This window comes from Mycetomoellerius zeteki, unplaced genomic scaffold, assembly GCF_001594055.1.
Source record: "Mycetomoellerius zeteki isolate Tzet28-1 unplaced genomic scaffold, Tzet1.0 scaffold555, whole genome shotgun sequence".
Classification (NCBI taxonomy): Eukaryota; Metazoa; Arthropoda; class Insecta; order Hymenoptera; family Formicidae; genus Mycetomoellerius; species Mycetomoellerius zeteki.
In genome coordinates this window covers 95,135-109,591 of record NW_017257561.1, presented here as the reverse complement: position 1 = coordinate 109,591, position 14,457 = coordinate 95,135, and the positions used below count along the sequence as shown (strand labels likewise).

Here is a 14,457-nt window from a genome sequence, read left to right as displayed (position 1 = left end):
GAACATCTATAAATATCGTGCCAAAAGTACGATACCCAGTAATCTGCAATGTCGACTTGCCGACTCACCCTGAATCTACCAGAATCTCTCCACCGAGAATATCCAGGTGCGTTTCCACGTCGTTAATTTGCGAGAACGCTCATTGTTCGGAATAGTGGCGAATTCGGTGATTTTAAGAATATTTTGGCTATACAATATCGACGAGAAGTATCAATAAAAAAATCGATTAAAAAAATCAATATCTGCTGATATTAGCCAGCAAATTTTTTTCATAAATTCGTTCTGAATCCAAATGTAAAAAATAAAAAAAGATTCGGTTTATAATGGCTTTATGCAGCGAAATGCAGCATTTTGCTGCAGTTTATTAGAGTTTGATTTAATTCGTAATGCTATGATCTTATCAAATTTGCAAATAACTACTACAAACGCGATTTTATACACAAAGCTAACAAAAAAATTAAATAATTTTTATACCACTAAGAGAATTATGTTCAACTTTTACACGGATACTGAGACATACTATTAGAATAATATCTGATATGCCTATATTTCTGATAATGTTTTGAGATATGACACATACATTCTCTAAGAATGTATTCTGACCCCCTTCGTCTTCGGAAGCGGTTAAATCGACCGTGTTTTCTGCTTTGTACAGAAAAATGAACTTCGTAGCGTTCGGGCTTATTCTGATCTGTTGCCATGCCTGGGCGATTGAGATAGACGATAATTGTAAGTAGATACTTACAGTATTTCTTCTCCTCTAATATTTCTCTAGACATATATCGAATAGTATTTTTCTGAAAATATATCGTTCTTACAATTACATCACACTATCTTTGTCTATTTTTAAACGATCTACTTTTAAGCCGCTTATTTTGGAAGATTCTATTTCTCACTTGTCTGTTTTGAACGGTATTTCGGTTTTTGATACAGAGATTTTAGACATTATATATTTGAATAAGTCTATTTATGAATGCTTTATTTTCGTCGATCTATTCTTCATATATATCGATATCAATTCCCGCGATTCTACAGATCTTTCCGTGCTTCGCGTATTTTTTTGTTCTAGTTTTAATGATAATATTCTATCAGAGAGAAATCGACATCATTATTATGCAATATCGACATCCTTATATATATTTACTATCAACATCCTTACATATATTTATCACTGATTATTTGACATATATATTTAGTTGCAGTTGTACTGTCCAACATATATCAAACAAACTTCAAAAATTTCCTCGAAAAGTACAAGTCCTTACTGCAAAATGGAAACAGTGGGTTCATGTACGGAATTCCGATTCGTGATCCGTTCATTATAGAGAGACTGCCCATCGAATATAATTTATCTACTCCGTTGGGTAACATAGAGTGCGTATCAGTTTAATTTTTGAAGTAACACGTTGATCGCTAAAGCGTTAAATCAACATTTACTTCTAGATCGACAGAGAATGTGTTATCACGATTATATGCTTTTAAATATCTTTCAAATAATCAACTACTTTAACTTAAATGTTAAATATTGACAGACTCCTTTAATTAACAAAACAAATAAGAAGTAAAAAACAAGGCCATAGGAGTCAACCGCAAGATTATATGCTTTTAATCAATATCTTTTACTTGATAGTATTTTTTTAATTTGTCGCCATATGTTATGCAGTAGAATTTATACACTTAAAAAGAGATATAATGCTAAAAGTATTTATATAGGGAAGATTTTTTTATAAAAAAAATCTTATTAATAAAGAATAAACCTTAATTTTTTAACAATTTATTAACGAATACATTCTTTCCTAATATAAATAAAAGTTCTTCGTAAAAATAACCGTTTAAAAACTAAATTTCTCGATTGTATTTCTTCTACGATCAAAAGAATATACTTTTTCATGTTTATTATAATATTAATATATTTTTATTATTACACAACTTTTTAGGTAAAATAATTAAAAAAATATATAACTTATTTCATTTTTTACTAATTTTTGCTAATTAATAATGTTTATTTTCTAAAAACAAAGTTTCTTTAAAAAAAAATATCTTTCCCCTGTACGAATACTTTTTGCACTCATTGCAAATTTAAAAAATATAGTTTAGCGAGGGGAGATCCCAAGCAGAACAAGATGATATCAAAATGATGTCAAGATGATTACAAAATGATCATTAAAAGTCATTTTTCAATCATTTTTTATTCATTTTAACGTTATGTCATTTTGACATCATAGCGATTTGTTGTTCTGCTTGGAATATATCTTAATTTAACATGTATCATGTATGACATGACAGTATCATAAACGATTCGTTATTAGACGAAGTAAAGAACGAAGTTTAATAACGACTAGCAAATTTTTTATTTTTTCTTCGTTCTTTCAGCCTCGAGGGATTCCTTGAAAACCTTAACTTGAGTTGTTTGGCCTCGTTTAACATTAACAGCCCTAAATTCAAACTAATTAATATGAATGCCTACATAGATCTAAGCTGGCCGTTGATAACCGCGAATACTAATTACTCCTTGGAAGGCAACGTCTTTAACTACGATATTCATAAAGCTGGAAATATGGAGTAAGTATTTATTTCTTTCGAGAGAATCTAATTATCATACTTCGATCGCGATTTTCTAATATCTATGGCACACGAAAAAGGATCTTGCTGCCAATTTTTGCATTTTATTATTTATCAGTAAAAGACAGAAGAATTTAAATCTTTAGCGAATGTGTATTAATTTCAATTATTATTATCATAATAATATATTGTGTTTATCTTCATCGTAATTAAAATAAATAATTATTTATCATCATTAGCATAATTATAATTGATCATTATTATCATAATTATTGCAATGAGAAAGATCGCTGGTCTTTCCTCGTAAAGAACGTTCGGTTTTCATTCCGCTTCATCTATATTTAACTACAATGCTTGAAATATGTACGTGAAAAAAAAACGAGAGCTGGAATGACTGACAATGAGTTAGCCGTTTTTCATTCAACGCTTTCGCGACTTTATCAGGCGACTCCAACTGCGACAAAGCGCGTTATTAAATCGTGACTGCATTTATATGCTTTGCGCTAAACACGCGATCGCGCCGATCCGTGATCTCGCGTTCAGCTTTCTTACGGTCGGTGGTCAGGCTCGCTTTTAACAAACGCGAAACTCAATTGAGATTGCTTTGATGGAAATTTCAACGGGACTTTTTTTAGATTTAAGATAATTTATCGCTCCATTATTAAATTGAATGATAAATTTATATTTAAATGAATCTTTTTAACGCGCACAAAATCAGGAAGAAAGATCTTTTTGACGGCGTTCATTTAAAATTTATAGTAATTAATTATTTTTTGTCAATAAATACTATTCCTTTGTAATTAAGTTCCTGCCTTCAAAATTACACACTGAAAAAAGAGTCTAGTTATAGCTACCATCAAATAATGAATGAAATAATTATTTATGAAGTTATGTTTAGTTATTATCTCAACATTTAGTTGAAATTATTTCACTCAATATTTGATGGCTATAACCAGGCACTTTTGTCAGTGCAGGATACATTTTTATAATATTTCTTTCCACTTTATTTATTTCTATATTTTGTCTATTTCTATATATTTTTTATTTTTATGCATCTTGATAATTTTTTAAAGTAAAAATTTGAGATCATAAAGTCTTTAAAGCTACAGAGTTATATTTAATTTTTAGTGGAATCGCATATAACTTCAGAACTATTATGAATGTTGATTTAAAACTGAAGGGCCTGCATATGCAAGTTCAAAATGTAAAATCACAGATTTTATTGGAAGCATTGAACGTAAGTAATTAAGCTACAGTTCTGTCAATTCTTTTCTGGCTTTTGCGATTGACCCGCATCTATAAGCGATCAAGCTAATGCAAAAATAATATTGAATTTAAAATAAGTAACTTTATGTTAACAATCTTCAGATAACTTATTGAGAAATAAAATATATATATAATTTTAAAACTCTATTAACGATTTTCATATTGTTCAAAATAAAGAGTAATTCAAATTAAATGTAAGAATTAAGTTAAAAGAAAAAAATAGTAAAAATCAAATATCGTTTTACAACTTTATATTTCAGATATTGAACTTTCTTGACCATTTTTCTCGTGTAAGCTTATGTTACAAGTTTTCTCTACAATGTTATGCACATTTAATTTTTCAAAATTTTAAAGAATAATTTATTAATTTTTTTAATATGTTAAATAGTATGTTAAATTCTTTTTGTATATTGTTCAAAATAAAGAGTAATTCAAATTAAATGTAAGAATTAAGTTAAAAGAAAAAAATAGTAAAAATCAAATATCGTTTTACAACTTTATATTTCAGATATTGAACTTTCTTGACCATTTTTCTCGTGTAAGCTTATGTTACAAGTTTTCTCTACAATGTTATGCACATTTAATTTTTCAAAATTTTAAAGAATAATTTATTAATTTTTTTAATATGTTAAATAGTATGTTAAATTCTTTTTGTGATTACATCAATTATTATGCGAGAAAATTGTTACTTGTACGATATATCAAATTAACACTACCACGTTTTTGCTTTTCAATTTGCATATATAAAAAGGCAACCCAGTCACACTGCTGCTAGCATAGATATCGATGTTGTTACAAACTGCTATTATAAAAAAGACTCGAAAAATTTACATCTTATTTGGCTTAAAAAAAATTGTTACTGAGCTCTCCAGAAACTTTTTGTCTAATAAGCATATATTTATATGTCAAACAATATGTATTAAAATTTATATAAAATAATGTAGATTTTAAAAAGATTAAGCAGATAGAAAAAAAGAAATAAGTTGACTGTGAAAAGTCGCGATTGGTCTAATCATGGAGTCTCCATAAAACACTGATTTAATTTCTCTAATCGATTTTAATGAATTTATTTTACTTGAAAAAAAATCATAAATATGCAGCTGAAATTATAGGAGTTCGACATTTTACATGCAACGACTCTATAGAAGCTGATTCAAGTCAAAACGTCCCTCAAACGTTTCTCAATGAATTCGATTGCATGGAATAAAAAAAAACATAGGGTAACTCCGGTATATACGCCGCACCTATCAAAAACTTAATTTATTACGTATTATTTACTATGTTTAAAGTAAACGAACTATATCAGTAAAAACTTTGTCTACTTCTACTGTCTACTATTATGAAAAAAATATTAGAAATCCGAAATATATATATATTTATTTTTCGTATTAAGAAATGAACTTTTTGAAACCCTTGCATTTTTGCCGTATTTCCTATAGGGGTGAGATATATGGTTACTCATAGGGGAGAGGGGAGTATGTACGGCTCATGAAAAATTTACAAATAATGCTTATAAATAAGACATAAAATGACACAATAACTTATAAAATGCGTTTATAAAGTTTTATTAAGGAATAAGAATGATAAATATATATATAAAGTAATAAATCATAATTACAATCTTCCTACATATATTACAAGTGTTATAACATGAGGTACATATTTTGTGTAATATATTTATTGTATTTAGTGCACTGAATTCAATCTGCGCACTTTGTATGCTTTGGGCATATAAATCTCATCCGCTAAAAATTCCGTATATCTCAAACAGATGGGATATACAAGACAACAAACTAAACAAAGAATACGAAAGCAAAGCACTTGTATTTTGCTATAAAACATGCTTTACTTATTCCTCTACACGTATGTATCACGAAATAATCACTAAGTCTTTTACACGCCCTACAGTAATCATTTTATGTAGATTATAATTTATGATAGCGCTACTTATTGCAGTGACAAATCGATTCAACTCTCAATAATTTCATTAATATTAACAATAAGAGGCTGAAATTATAACACAATACTAATATAATATAAAGGCATGTAACAGAGTAGTTGTGGAAAAATTACCCCTACTCCTATTTTTTCTGTCTTTTGCGGCGTAATTCCCAGCGCGGCGTATTTGCCGGAGTTACCCTAATTAATTTTCTGTCACTGACTATTTTCACTTTTCCTGATTTTTAATAAAATTTTCTTTCCTATTGCTCGCAGTTTAACATAACGGGCATCTACAACGATGAGGACATGTCCGAGATATTCAGCAAGACCATCTCTGATGTAATACCTAAGCTCATCGCCTCCAACCAAAACATGATTGAGTATATTATTAATAACATTGCCTCGCAGATTCTCAACAAATATCTATTAACTATAACATTTATGGACCTATTGAAAATAATAAGTCCAATCTAATAATTTTTCTACCATGTTGGCGCCACGCTATCGTTCGATCAATCATTTCTACAACCACGATCGATCCCAGTTGAACGATAAAAATAAATGATGCACTTGAAGAGTATTTGTTGGTATTTGTTGGTAATAAAAATAAATAATGCACTTGAAGAGTATTTGTTGATAATATCGTCAAAGACAAAAAATCTTTAACGATTTTGTATTAAATTTATTTCTGCAATGTACTAATAAAATAAGCAGGGTTGGGAAAGTTACTTTGTAAAAATAACTAGTTACAGTTACAGTTTTGTTCTTTCAAAAGTAACTAGTTACAGTTCCAAATTACCGAGACTAAAAATTAACTCGTTACAATTACAGTTACTAAAAAAGTAACTTTTCAGTTACTTTTCTGTTATCATGACAAAACAATATGAGTATCACCGATATCATTAGAGCTATCAAAGAAAAAAATAATTTACGTTTACGATACAATTTTATCAAAAAATTCCTTTAATTTTGCGGGAATATATGCGAGATAACTCAAATAACGGACGAAATAATAACATGCATTTAATAATTAACGCCATTACAAATATTAAACAATGAAATGATATACGTGAGAGTTGGGGATGTTAAGTGGAACGCATCCTTAGCGCATTTGATTGACCAATCGAAAGAAAGAAGTTGACAAACTGACCAATCAAAAAATACTTCGAAGCTGTTAAATTAGTTTCTAGTTATTGGAAGAAATATAACTAAGTTAAGTTACAATTACAGATGGAAAAAAGGAACTAAGTTAAGTTATAGTTACTGAAAAAAAGAAACTATAATTTAGCTACAAGTAACTAATTACTTCCCAACCCTGAAAATAAATATAAAAATCGCAAGCGTGAAAAGATTTCACCCTTCCTTTATAATAAATTTCATTCTTTATGTTATTTTCATATTAATATTAAAAATAGAAAGTCGATATCAATTAAAAGTAACATAACATTAAATTAAAAATAAGGTAATACTAACATAATTTGTAAACAAATTGCAAGAGCATTTTTTAAAATAAAATTAACGATTATGATATTTTAAATAACATGATATTTTATTCATTTATCTTAGAATTTATCTTTTAAGTATATTATTTTTACGTCATTTACTCATTTAAGTAACACATAAATTGTGTTACTTTGACATTAAGAAATGTTAAATCTCAATTTAGCATAAAATACTTAAATAACATAATCACATTATGTTAAATTAATACTTGAATATGTTAAAAATTCAACACGAAATTTTAACAAGGACTTGAATAGATCAATGTAAAATGTTTTTTACTGTATATGGTAAAGTATGAAAGAGAAAAAAATATGTCTGATATTATATATCACATTTCATATAAAATTATTCCTAAAAAATGAGTGTGCAAATATATTTGTGCGCCTTGCACATAGTAATGAACAGATTTTGAAAATACTATACGTTCGCATGATATCGCGTTTATCAGAAAAAAAGATAACTCGATAAAATCTACAATTGAGGAAAAACGAGAAAGAATTTAAGATTCAATTAATCTAATCTTCTTTTTTGTTATATATGCTTATTGCGACAACTCTTCATTTTAACACTCTACCTTATATTAAAATGTCGCTACAATATAAAATTGAATTATTTACTTACTTCAGTTACACAATCTATATATCTGTCTGATGCATAAAATAATATTTATCTTATTATCCAGATTTTTATTACAACTTACAGTTAAATAATATTACGAATTCATAATGTTATCTGTAAAAATGTTCATGTGCGATATTAATTTCTACCGACATAAAATAGATCTACTATGTATCTTCTTCATTTAGTTTAGTGGATATTCAAAGTCTACTCACTTAGTAAAAAAATGTAATTTTGACAGACTCTTATATTTTTATACAAATATTTGACTCTATTAAATCAAATAAATTGTCATTGCTCATAAAAAATTTTAATTATGAAATAAAAAAATGTTATAAAGACACAAAATATTCTTTTATATTGGGTATGGGAATAAGTTTCCGCCCATTGTAGAGAGACATCGTTAGTAGCACTGCTTGGGTGTTTAATAAAACGGCAATACAGTATTTGAAAGGTAAGCGTTCAGTGCCAACTACTGGGCTTTTGAGCCCAGAGTAATTTTTTTTGCGTTAAAAGTGTCGGAATTTATTCCAAAAAAGCAACATTTGCGGGAAGTTTTACTCCATTATTCCATTTTAAAGAAAAGTGCTGCGGAAACGCATCGTAGATATTTATGATGAGCATGCTCCATCGAATACTACTTGTAAAGAATGATATCGGCGATTCAATAATGGCGATTTCGACGTGCGTGATAAAGAACGCGAAGGTGCACCAAAAAAATTTGAAGATGCAGAATTGCAAGCATTACTCGAAGAAACCATCACTGGCTATCGTTATCGACTACAAGTGATACGTTTGAACTAAGCTTTGAAAGAAAAATGACCGGAATGGGACAATAGGCACAACAAGTTGATTCTGCTACATGACAACGCTATGTCACACGTTGCAAAACCGATCAAGAAATACTTGGCAGGAGTGAAGTGGAAAATTCTGCCCCACCCGCCGTATTCACCGAACATTGCTCCTTCAGATTTCCATTTGTTCCGGTCCATGCAGTCGGCCCTTTCTGGAGAACGATTCAATTCTTATGAAGGTATCAAAAAATGGCTTGATGAATGGATCGCTTCAAAAGAACCAGATTTTTTCCTTCGAGGAATCCGTTTATTACCGAAAAGGTGGAAGAAAGTTGTCGCTTCCGACGGAGCATACTTTGAATAAACTCACTTTGTATCGTTTTGTTTAAATAAATACATCTTTTTCATTAAAAAAAGGGCGGAAACTTAGTCCCATACCCAATATAAAAAAAGGTTTGGTAATAGCTACCAAATATTTAGTGAAATAATGCTAATTAAACATTTGATTAATATAACTAAACAATTTTTTACTTTCTTAAATATTTAGTAAGTATATTATTAAACGGTTACCATTTATATAGATATTACAAAAATCTTTTCTTAGTGTATTAAATATGAGGAAACTCACATTGTACCGATTTAAAAAAATTCGTACAGTATTTTAATTCCTGCCAAGACTGCGCATTATCTCTATATACATCACTTAATTGTTACACAAGTTAAAGCGTAACAAGCTGATTTATAATCTAATCTTGAGTCTAATCTCTGGTTTTGATAAGAGTCACAGGACTCATTACAAGAAAACAAATCCATCGCACCAAAATAAAATTAATCATAATTACATAATTGCAGTTAATTGCGCTTCCTATTCACGACGCAACGTGAAAATTGCCATTAACAACTACTTCGATGTTTTCAAGAAAACTCAATGGAATTTTTCCACATAAGAAAAATGAAAAAAATATAAAACTTTGCACGATTTTGTACGAAATCAAATTCCTGAAGTGGACAAAGATCGAATCGTTGTATGATATACGTAATCAATAAGAAATCTTGATTCGATATCAGCGAATTGTGCCTATAAATACGTCCACATTTTCTTCAGCTCGCAGTTTTGTTTGTGCTGTCTACAAACGCAAAGTCGGACGATTGTTAGAATACTGGTGTAAATCAACTTACGACAAGCCGTACGTAAACAGTATACATGATCGTTCTAGGCCTTAAAGGCCACATAAGTTTTCACAGATAATAAAAAAATATATACTTTCAAGCACAAATAGATATTAAACGCGAGTAATGAGTCAACTAAATTTATTTAACTAAATTTAACTGAAATATAAATTTCCTTCGGCTTCCGTCTCTTAAATATCCGTGGAAAGATGCGAAAATATATTCGATTGCGATGTTCTTTTACGATAATAACATTGGCCAATGATAATAATGGGAATTCGTTAGCTTTAAGGCTGATAGGTATATACTGTGACAGCGTAACTAAATAGACCATGTTTTCTACTTCACGCAGAAAAATGAAGCTGCCGATAGTGTTCGGGCTCATCCTGATCTGTTGCAATGCAAGGGCAATGAAAATAAACGGTAAGCAGATATCTATATTTTTTCTTCTGTTCCCTTGTGTATTTCTCTTATATTTCTCTAGAGATACATTTCTCCAAGCCAGTGATGCACAACTTTTTTAAGGATCATTTTCAAAAGAACATTTTAGAAATATTTAAAATCTTTCAGGCCGTATAATGTTTATTTCATTTGTGTAAAATAGAAAATATGATTTTATATTTCCGGCTATGAGTCGGTGGGCCAAAAATTCACAGATAAACCTCATACGACCCGTGAACCGCAAGTTGTGCAATGCTGCATCAAACCATATTTTTCTAAAGGAATAAATCGTTTATATTATTTATTTCATGCCTATTTTTATATCGTCTGTTCTTCAATCTGCAATTAAATTATTTATTTTTAGACATTCAATTGTTTTTCTCTTAAAAATACTTTTCTTGAAAGATATTTTTGATAAAAAGATCTTAATTGCGTATTTTTTAATAATCTATTTATCATATTATCAGATTATATATATATATTATCACGAATTAATTATTTTTTTATATTATTATTATTTTCGCGATTTTACGCTTTTATTATTAATACATTATTAAGAATATAATTAATATTATCAATTTTTAAGACTATTTTTTCACTCAACGTATTTTTTTTAAAATACGAGATATTTCTCCCTTTAATAATAATATTTTATCAAAAATATAAACCTTTGCATTTATTTACGTAAGCTAATAATGGAATAAATGTTATCAAAATTTACATAAATGTTATTTTTCCTTAGCAGAGCCGTTTGGAAATCCTTTGATACAAGATTTTCTCGAGAAGTTAAAAAATACTATGAAGACAGGAAGCACGAAACTTGGATTGCCGATTCTTGATCCATTCAAAGCGGACCAGCTTGCGATTAATGTTAATGAAGACGTAATAAAGTGTGTGCCGTTTCAATTTTTATTACAATTTTTAATTACACAATATCTACGATATGAACAAAAAAGCCACAAAACCAAATATTGCTTCATAGCCTTTTTTCATCGTCTTTTTTCGTTTGAATTTATTTTGCTTATTTATGATAATAAGATAAATCTGTAACTCTCATTTATCTTCTTTTTAGTAAAACTGTAAGCGTGGTTTAATATTTTTGACACAAATACTTTTTTTAAATAGTAACAGTTAATGATTTGCAGCATTTTACTTAAACAAAAAAAAAACAAAATGTGTTTATCACGGAATTAAATTTATAATTTTTTTTATACTCTCTCTCTTTATACTTTTTATACTTTTTAACATTATAAATTTTTTTTATATCTTTTGTACATTTTCAGATTGAATGCGAATTTGAGTAAAGTCAATGCAAACGGTTTATCTGGATATGATATCATCAATGCGGATTTGAACATGTCTGGAGACATTGTCATTGTAATTCATCTTTCGTGGCCATTGATCACCGCGAATACTAATTATGACATGAAAGGCAAAATCGACAATTTCGAAATTTTCGGTAATGGTGACATAAAGTGAGTATTATTCGTTTCTTAACGATTGAAAATTGAAATCAATATAATAGCGGCGAATTAAAAATTTTAAGAATTACTATTCAAAATTAGATTAACAAGAATAAATCGATTAAGATAAAAAATAATCCTATTTTTGGTCAAAGCGGATTTTAGTTGCTTATTAATACTAATATGTGCAAACGTTTGCATACATTTTTTTCAGTTCTATAAACTGCGCATCGATTCGACTTACATCGAATTTGAAACGCAATTGCAGACTGAAGCAAGCTAAAGATATATCGCAAATTAAATTGATCGTCAATTTTAATAATGATGCTGAGCATCTTAAAAACCTGTAAAATAATTTATTGCAAAAAATATCACCTCAGCCAGAGCGCTTTAATTAAAAATAGGATTATTTCTCTTGATTGATTAATTTTAAGAATTTTAAATTAATTTTTAGAGACTTTTAAATAACGAGTTTTTTATAAGATATTTTCCACTTATTTTATCACTAAACACCTTTGTTATAATTAAAATGAACATTTCTACATATCTTTATTTAAAATGAGTATCTAGATTGTTCAAAATATTGAAGTTGATAATGTACTGCGTATTCAATTTTCAGACTGTCCGCGCAAAATTTCGTTTTCAACACGGTAGTTACTTTCTTATGGGACGGTAATGTGAATTCATACTTGAAAGTGAAGGACATAAAATTGTTGCTTTCTTTACAGAAGCTAGATGTAAGTAAACAGAAATCTATCTTTTTTCTTCTCGCAATCTTCGCAATTATGTCGTTAAATGAAATTTCTAGAGATGCGAATTATTCGAATCAAAATATACAAATCAAATCGAGTCAAGTAAGATTCGAATCGATTCGTATTTGAATAATTCGTCATCATCGATCATCATCAATTCTGACTCTCGTATTTCTTTTCCTCCTTTTCCAATTGCTGACTAATACTTTCTATTATTTGCAGTTTAAAGCGACGGGCCTCTTTAACGACGAAGAAACATCTGCAATATTGAGTGCCATGGTTTCCGATATGGCACCTGAGTTCATAAGCAATGAAATGATTACAAGCAAGATTGTTGAACTTGTCACAAAGAAGCTCGACGATTTTCTGTCCACTAAGACGCTCTTAGAAATATTGAAAATGATCACGTAATGTCTTTAATATTAAAACTTTTCGTCAAATTGGCGGTGCCATTGTTTAATTAATCATTTTGTACAGTTACGATTCTAATCGATAAAACGATATGAACAGACTGGCTATGAAAGATTTGGAATATGATAATAGATCCATAAGATGATCATGTTCTAAGAGAAAAAGAATGCAATTAATAATTTAAAAATCAGCGTGTTTTTCTAAACAAATTAAAAATGCATTTTCTAAAACGTTTCCTGTCTTTCTTCTTTTATACAATAATAGGCAAATTAAAAAATTTTTACTCATATATTTGTTACAGCTAAAATTAAATACTGAGCTATTCTAGCCCGTCGATTTTAAAGCAATAGACCTGAAAAATAAAATGTTCTATTTGCTTGTAATATTGTATCTTTTTAATGTATAACACATTTGTACATATATTTATATACACTTTACATATATTTTATTCAATGTTATTACAAACTTAAATAATTAAAATTACTTTGATTTAAAATAAAGTTTGATATTTTGTCGACCTGCAAACACAAATGTGAAATCGAAAAATAATCGCGTTAAATTTTCTAATTTGACATCTCTAGATTGATTTTTGAAAGAGTCTTCTTCTTTTTAAATAGAAATTCTATAGAATTTTTCAAATAAAAGTTTTCCGTCAAAAATATCTATATAATAAATTATTCAAACAAAAAAGAGTAAGCAATTAGAATCAACTAAAATTAATTAATTAAAATTAATTTAAAATGTATAAGTAGCACATGGAACAAAATGAGCAGTATATGTATATTTATAGAAATTTATAAAAAGTATAAATATGTATATTAGAAATTATGACACATAAAGACACGTTCACCAAGATTTTTCGTCAAAATGACATGGTTTTTCAAATTTAATTTAACACATATTGCATGCATATTCATAATATATTTAAAGATAAATGTAATGTATCAACTCAAAGCATTACCAAAAATATAAAAATAATATATAGATTATTCTATTATTCCATCTAAAAAAGTATCTGTGTAAAATTTAAACCAATTTTCTTATTGGTTTAAAAATTATTTAATTATTTTCTGTTTGCCTTCATTCTTATGTAAAATCATATTCTGTAGTACTTATTTACAAATTTGATGAGGAAGTAGCGTTACGAATAAAAAATCGAATTCTTTATACATTTATAAAACTTCAATAAATATTCATGCAAAAGTTTATTTAGATCCATTTACTCGTTTAAAAGTTATTTACCTAAATTTATACTAAAAATGCAAAAAAAATCTTGCAAAAAAATTACAAAAAATATCTTAATTAAGCTACATAAGCCGTTACAAATAAAAAAAATTTGTTATGTATTTTGTTTTTTGCAGTTAGTTTCGGGACGTACTTATTTACGGCAAAATTAATGACAACTTTTTTGACTGATATTGGCTTCGTTCAGTAGAAAAAAAATCACTGAGCGCTTACTGATCAGTTTTTTCTGCTAAACGCAGCCACTATTAATTACCTAATATCTTCTGACTGATTTTGTATAGTCAAAACATC

The 14,457-nt window shown here is 28.3% G+C and overlaps 2 protein-coding genes across 3 annotated transcripts; both read left to right on the top strand.

The window, feature by feature from the left end:
- Positions 1–56: 56 nt before the first annotated feature.
- Positions 57–6,333, top strand: LOC108727863 (uncharacterized). Its single transcript, XM_018456141.1, has 6 exons — positions 57–106; positions 656–729; positions 1,197–1,374; positions 2,374–2,562; positions 3,691–3,799; positions 6,043–6,333. The coding sequence occupies exons 2-6, from the start codon at positions 660–662 to the stop codon at positions 6,241–6,243; spliced, it is 747 nt and encodes a 248-aa protein (XP_018311643.1). The 5' UTR covers positions 57–106; positions 656–659; the 3' UTR covers positions 6,244–6,333.
- Positions 6,334–9,800: 3,467 nt separating this feature from the next.
- Positions 9,801–13,133, top strand: LOC108727862 (uncharacterized). Of its 2 annotated transcripts, none has more exons than XM_018456139.1 (6): positions 9,801–9,871; positions 10,207–10,277; positions 11,038–11,185; positions 11,579–11,770; positions 12,378–12,495; positions 12,733–13,133. In XM_018456139.1, exons 2-6 carry the CDS (start codon positions 10,211–10,213, stop codon positions 12,919–12,921), a joined length of 714 nt encoding a protein of 237 aa, XP_018311641.1. In that variant the 5' UTR covers positions 9,801–9,871; positions 10,207–10,210; the 3' UTR covers positions 12,922–13,133. The 2 variants fall into 2 exon arrangements, with proteins under 2 accessions (XP_018311641.1, XP_018311642.1); XM_018456140.1 differs by having other exon boundaries at positions 11,041–11,185; positions 12,733–13,132.
- The last annotated feature ends 1,324 nt before the right edge of the window (positions 13,134–14,457 follow it).

Bases quoted from the DNA above. Each gene is read 5' to 3' on its own strand.
- LOC108727862 (XM_018456139.1), top strand. From the start codon at position 10,211: ATGAAGCTGCCGATAGTGTTCGGGCTCATCCTGATCTGTTGCAATGCA. The intron at 11,186-11,578 runs GTGTGTGCCGTT...GTACATTTTCAG, and splicing joins GTTAATGAAGACGTAATAAA to ATTGAATGCGAATTTGAGTA. The intron at 11,771-12,377 runs GTGAGTATTATT...TTCAATTTTCAG, and splicing joins TTCGGTAATGGTGACATAAA to ACTGTCCGCGCAAAATTTCG.
- LOC108727863 (XM_018456141.1), top strand. From the start codon at position 660: ATGAACTTCGTAGCGTTCGGGCTTATTCTGATCTGTTGCCATGCCTGG. The intron at 1,375-2,373 runs GTGCGTATCAGT...TCGTTCTTTCAG, and splicing joins ACTCCGTTGGGTAACATAGA to CCTCGAGGGATTCCTTGAAA. The intron at 2,563-3,690 runs GTAAGTATTTAT...TTTAATTTTTAG, and splicing joins CATAAAGCTGGAAATATGGA to TGGAATCGCATATAACTTCA.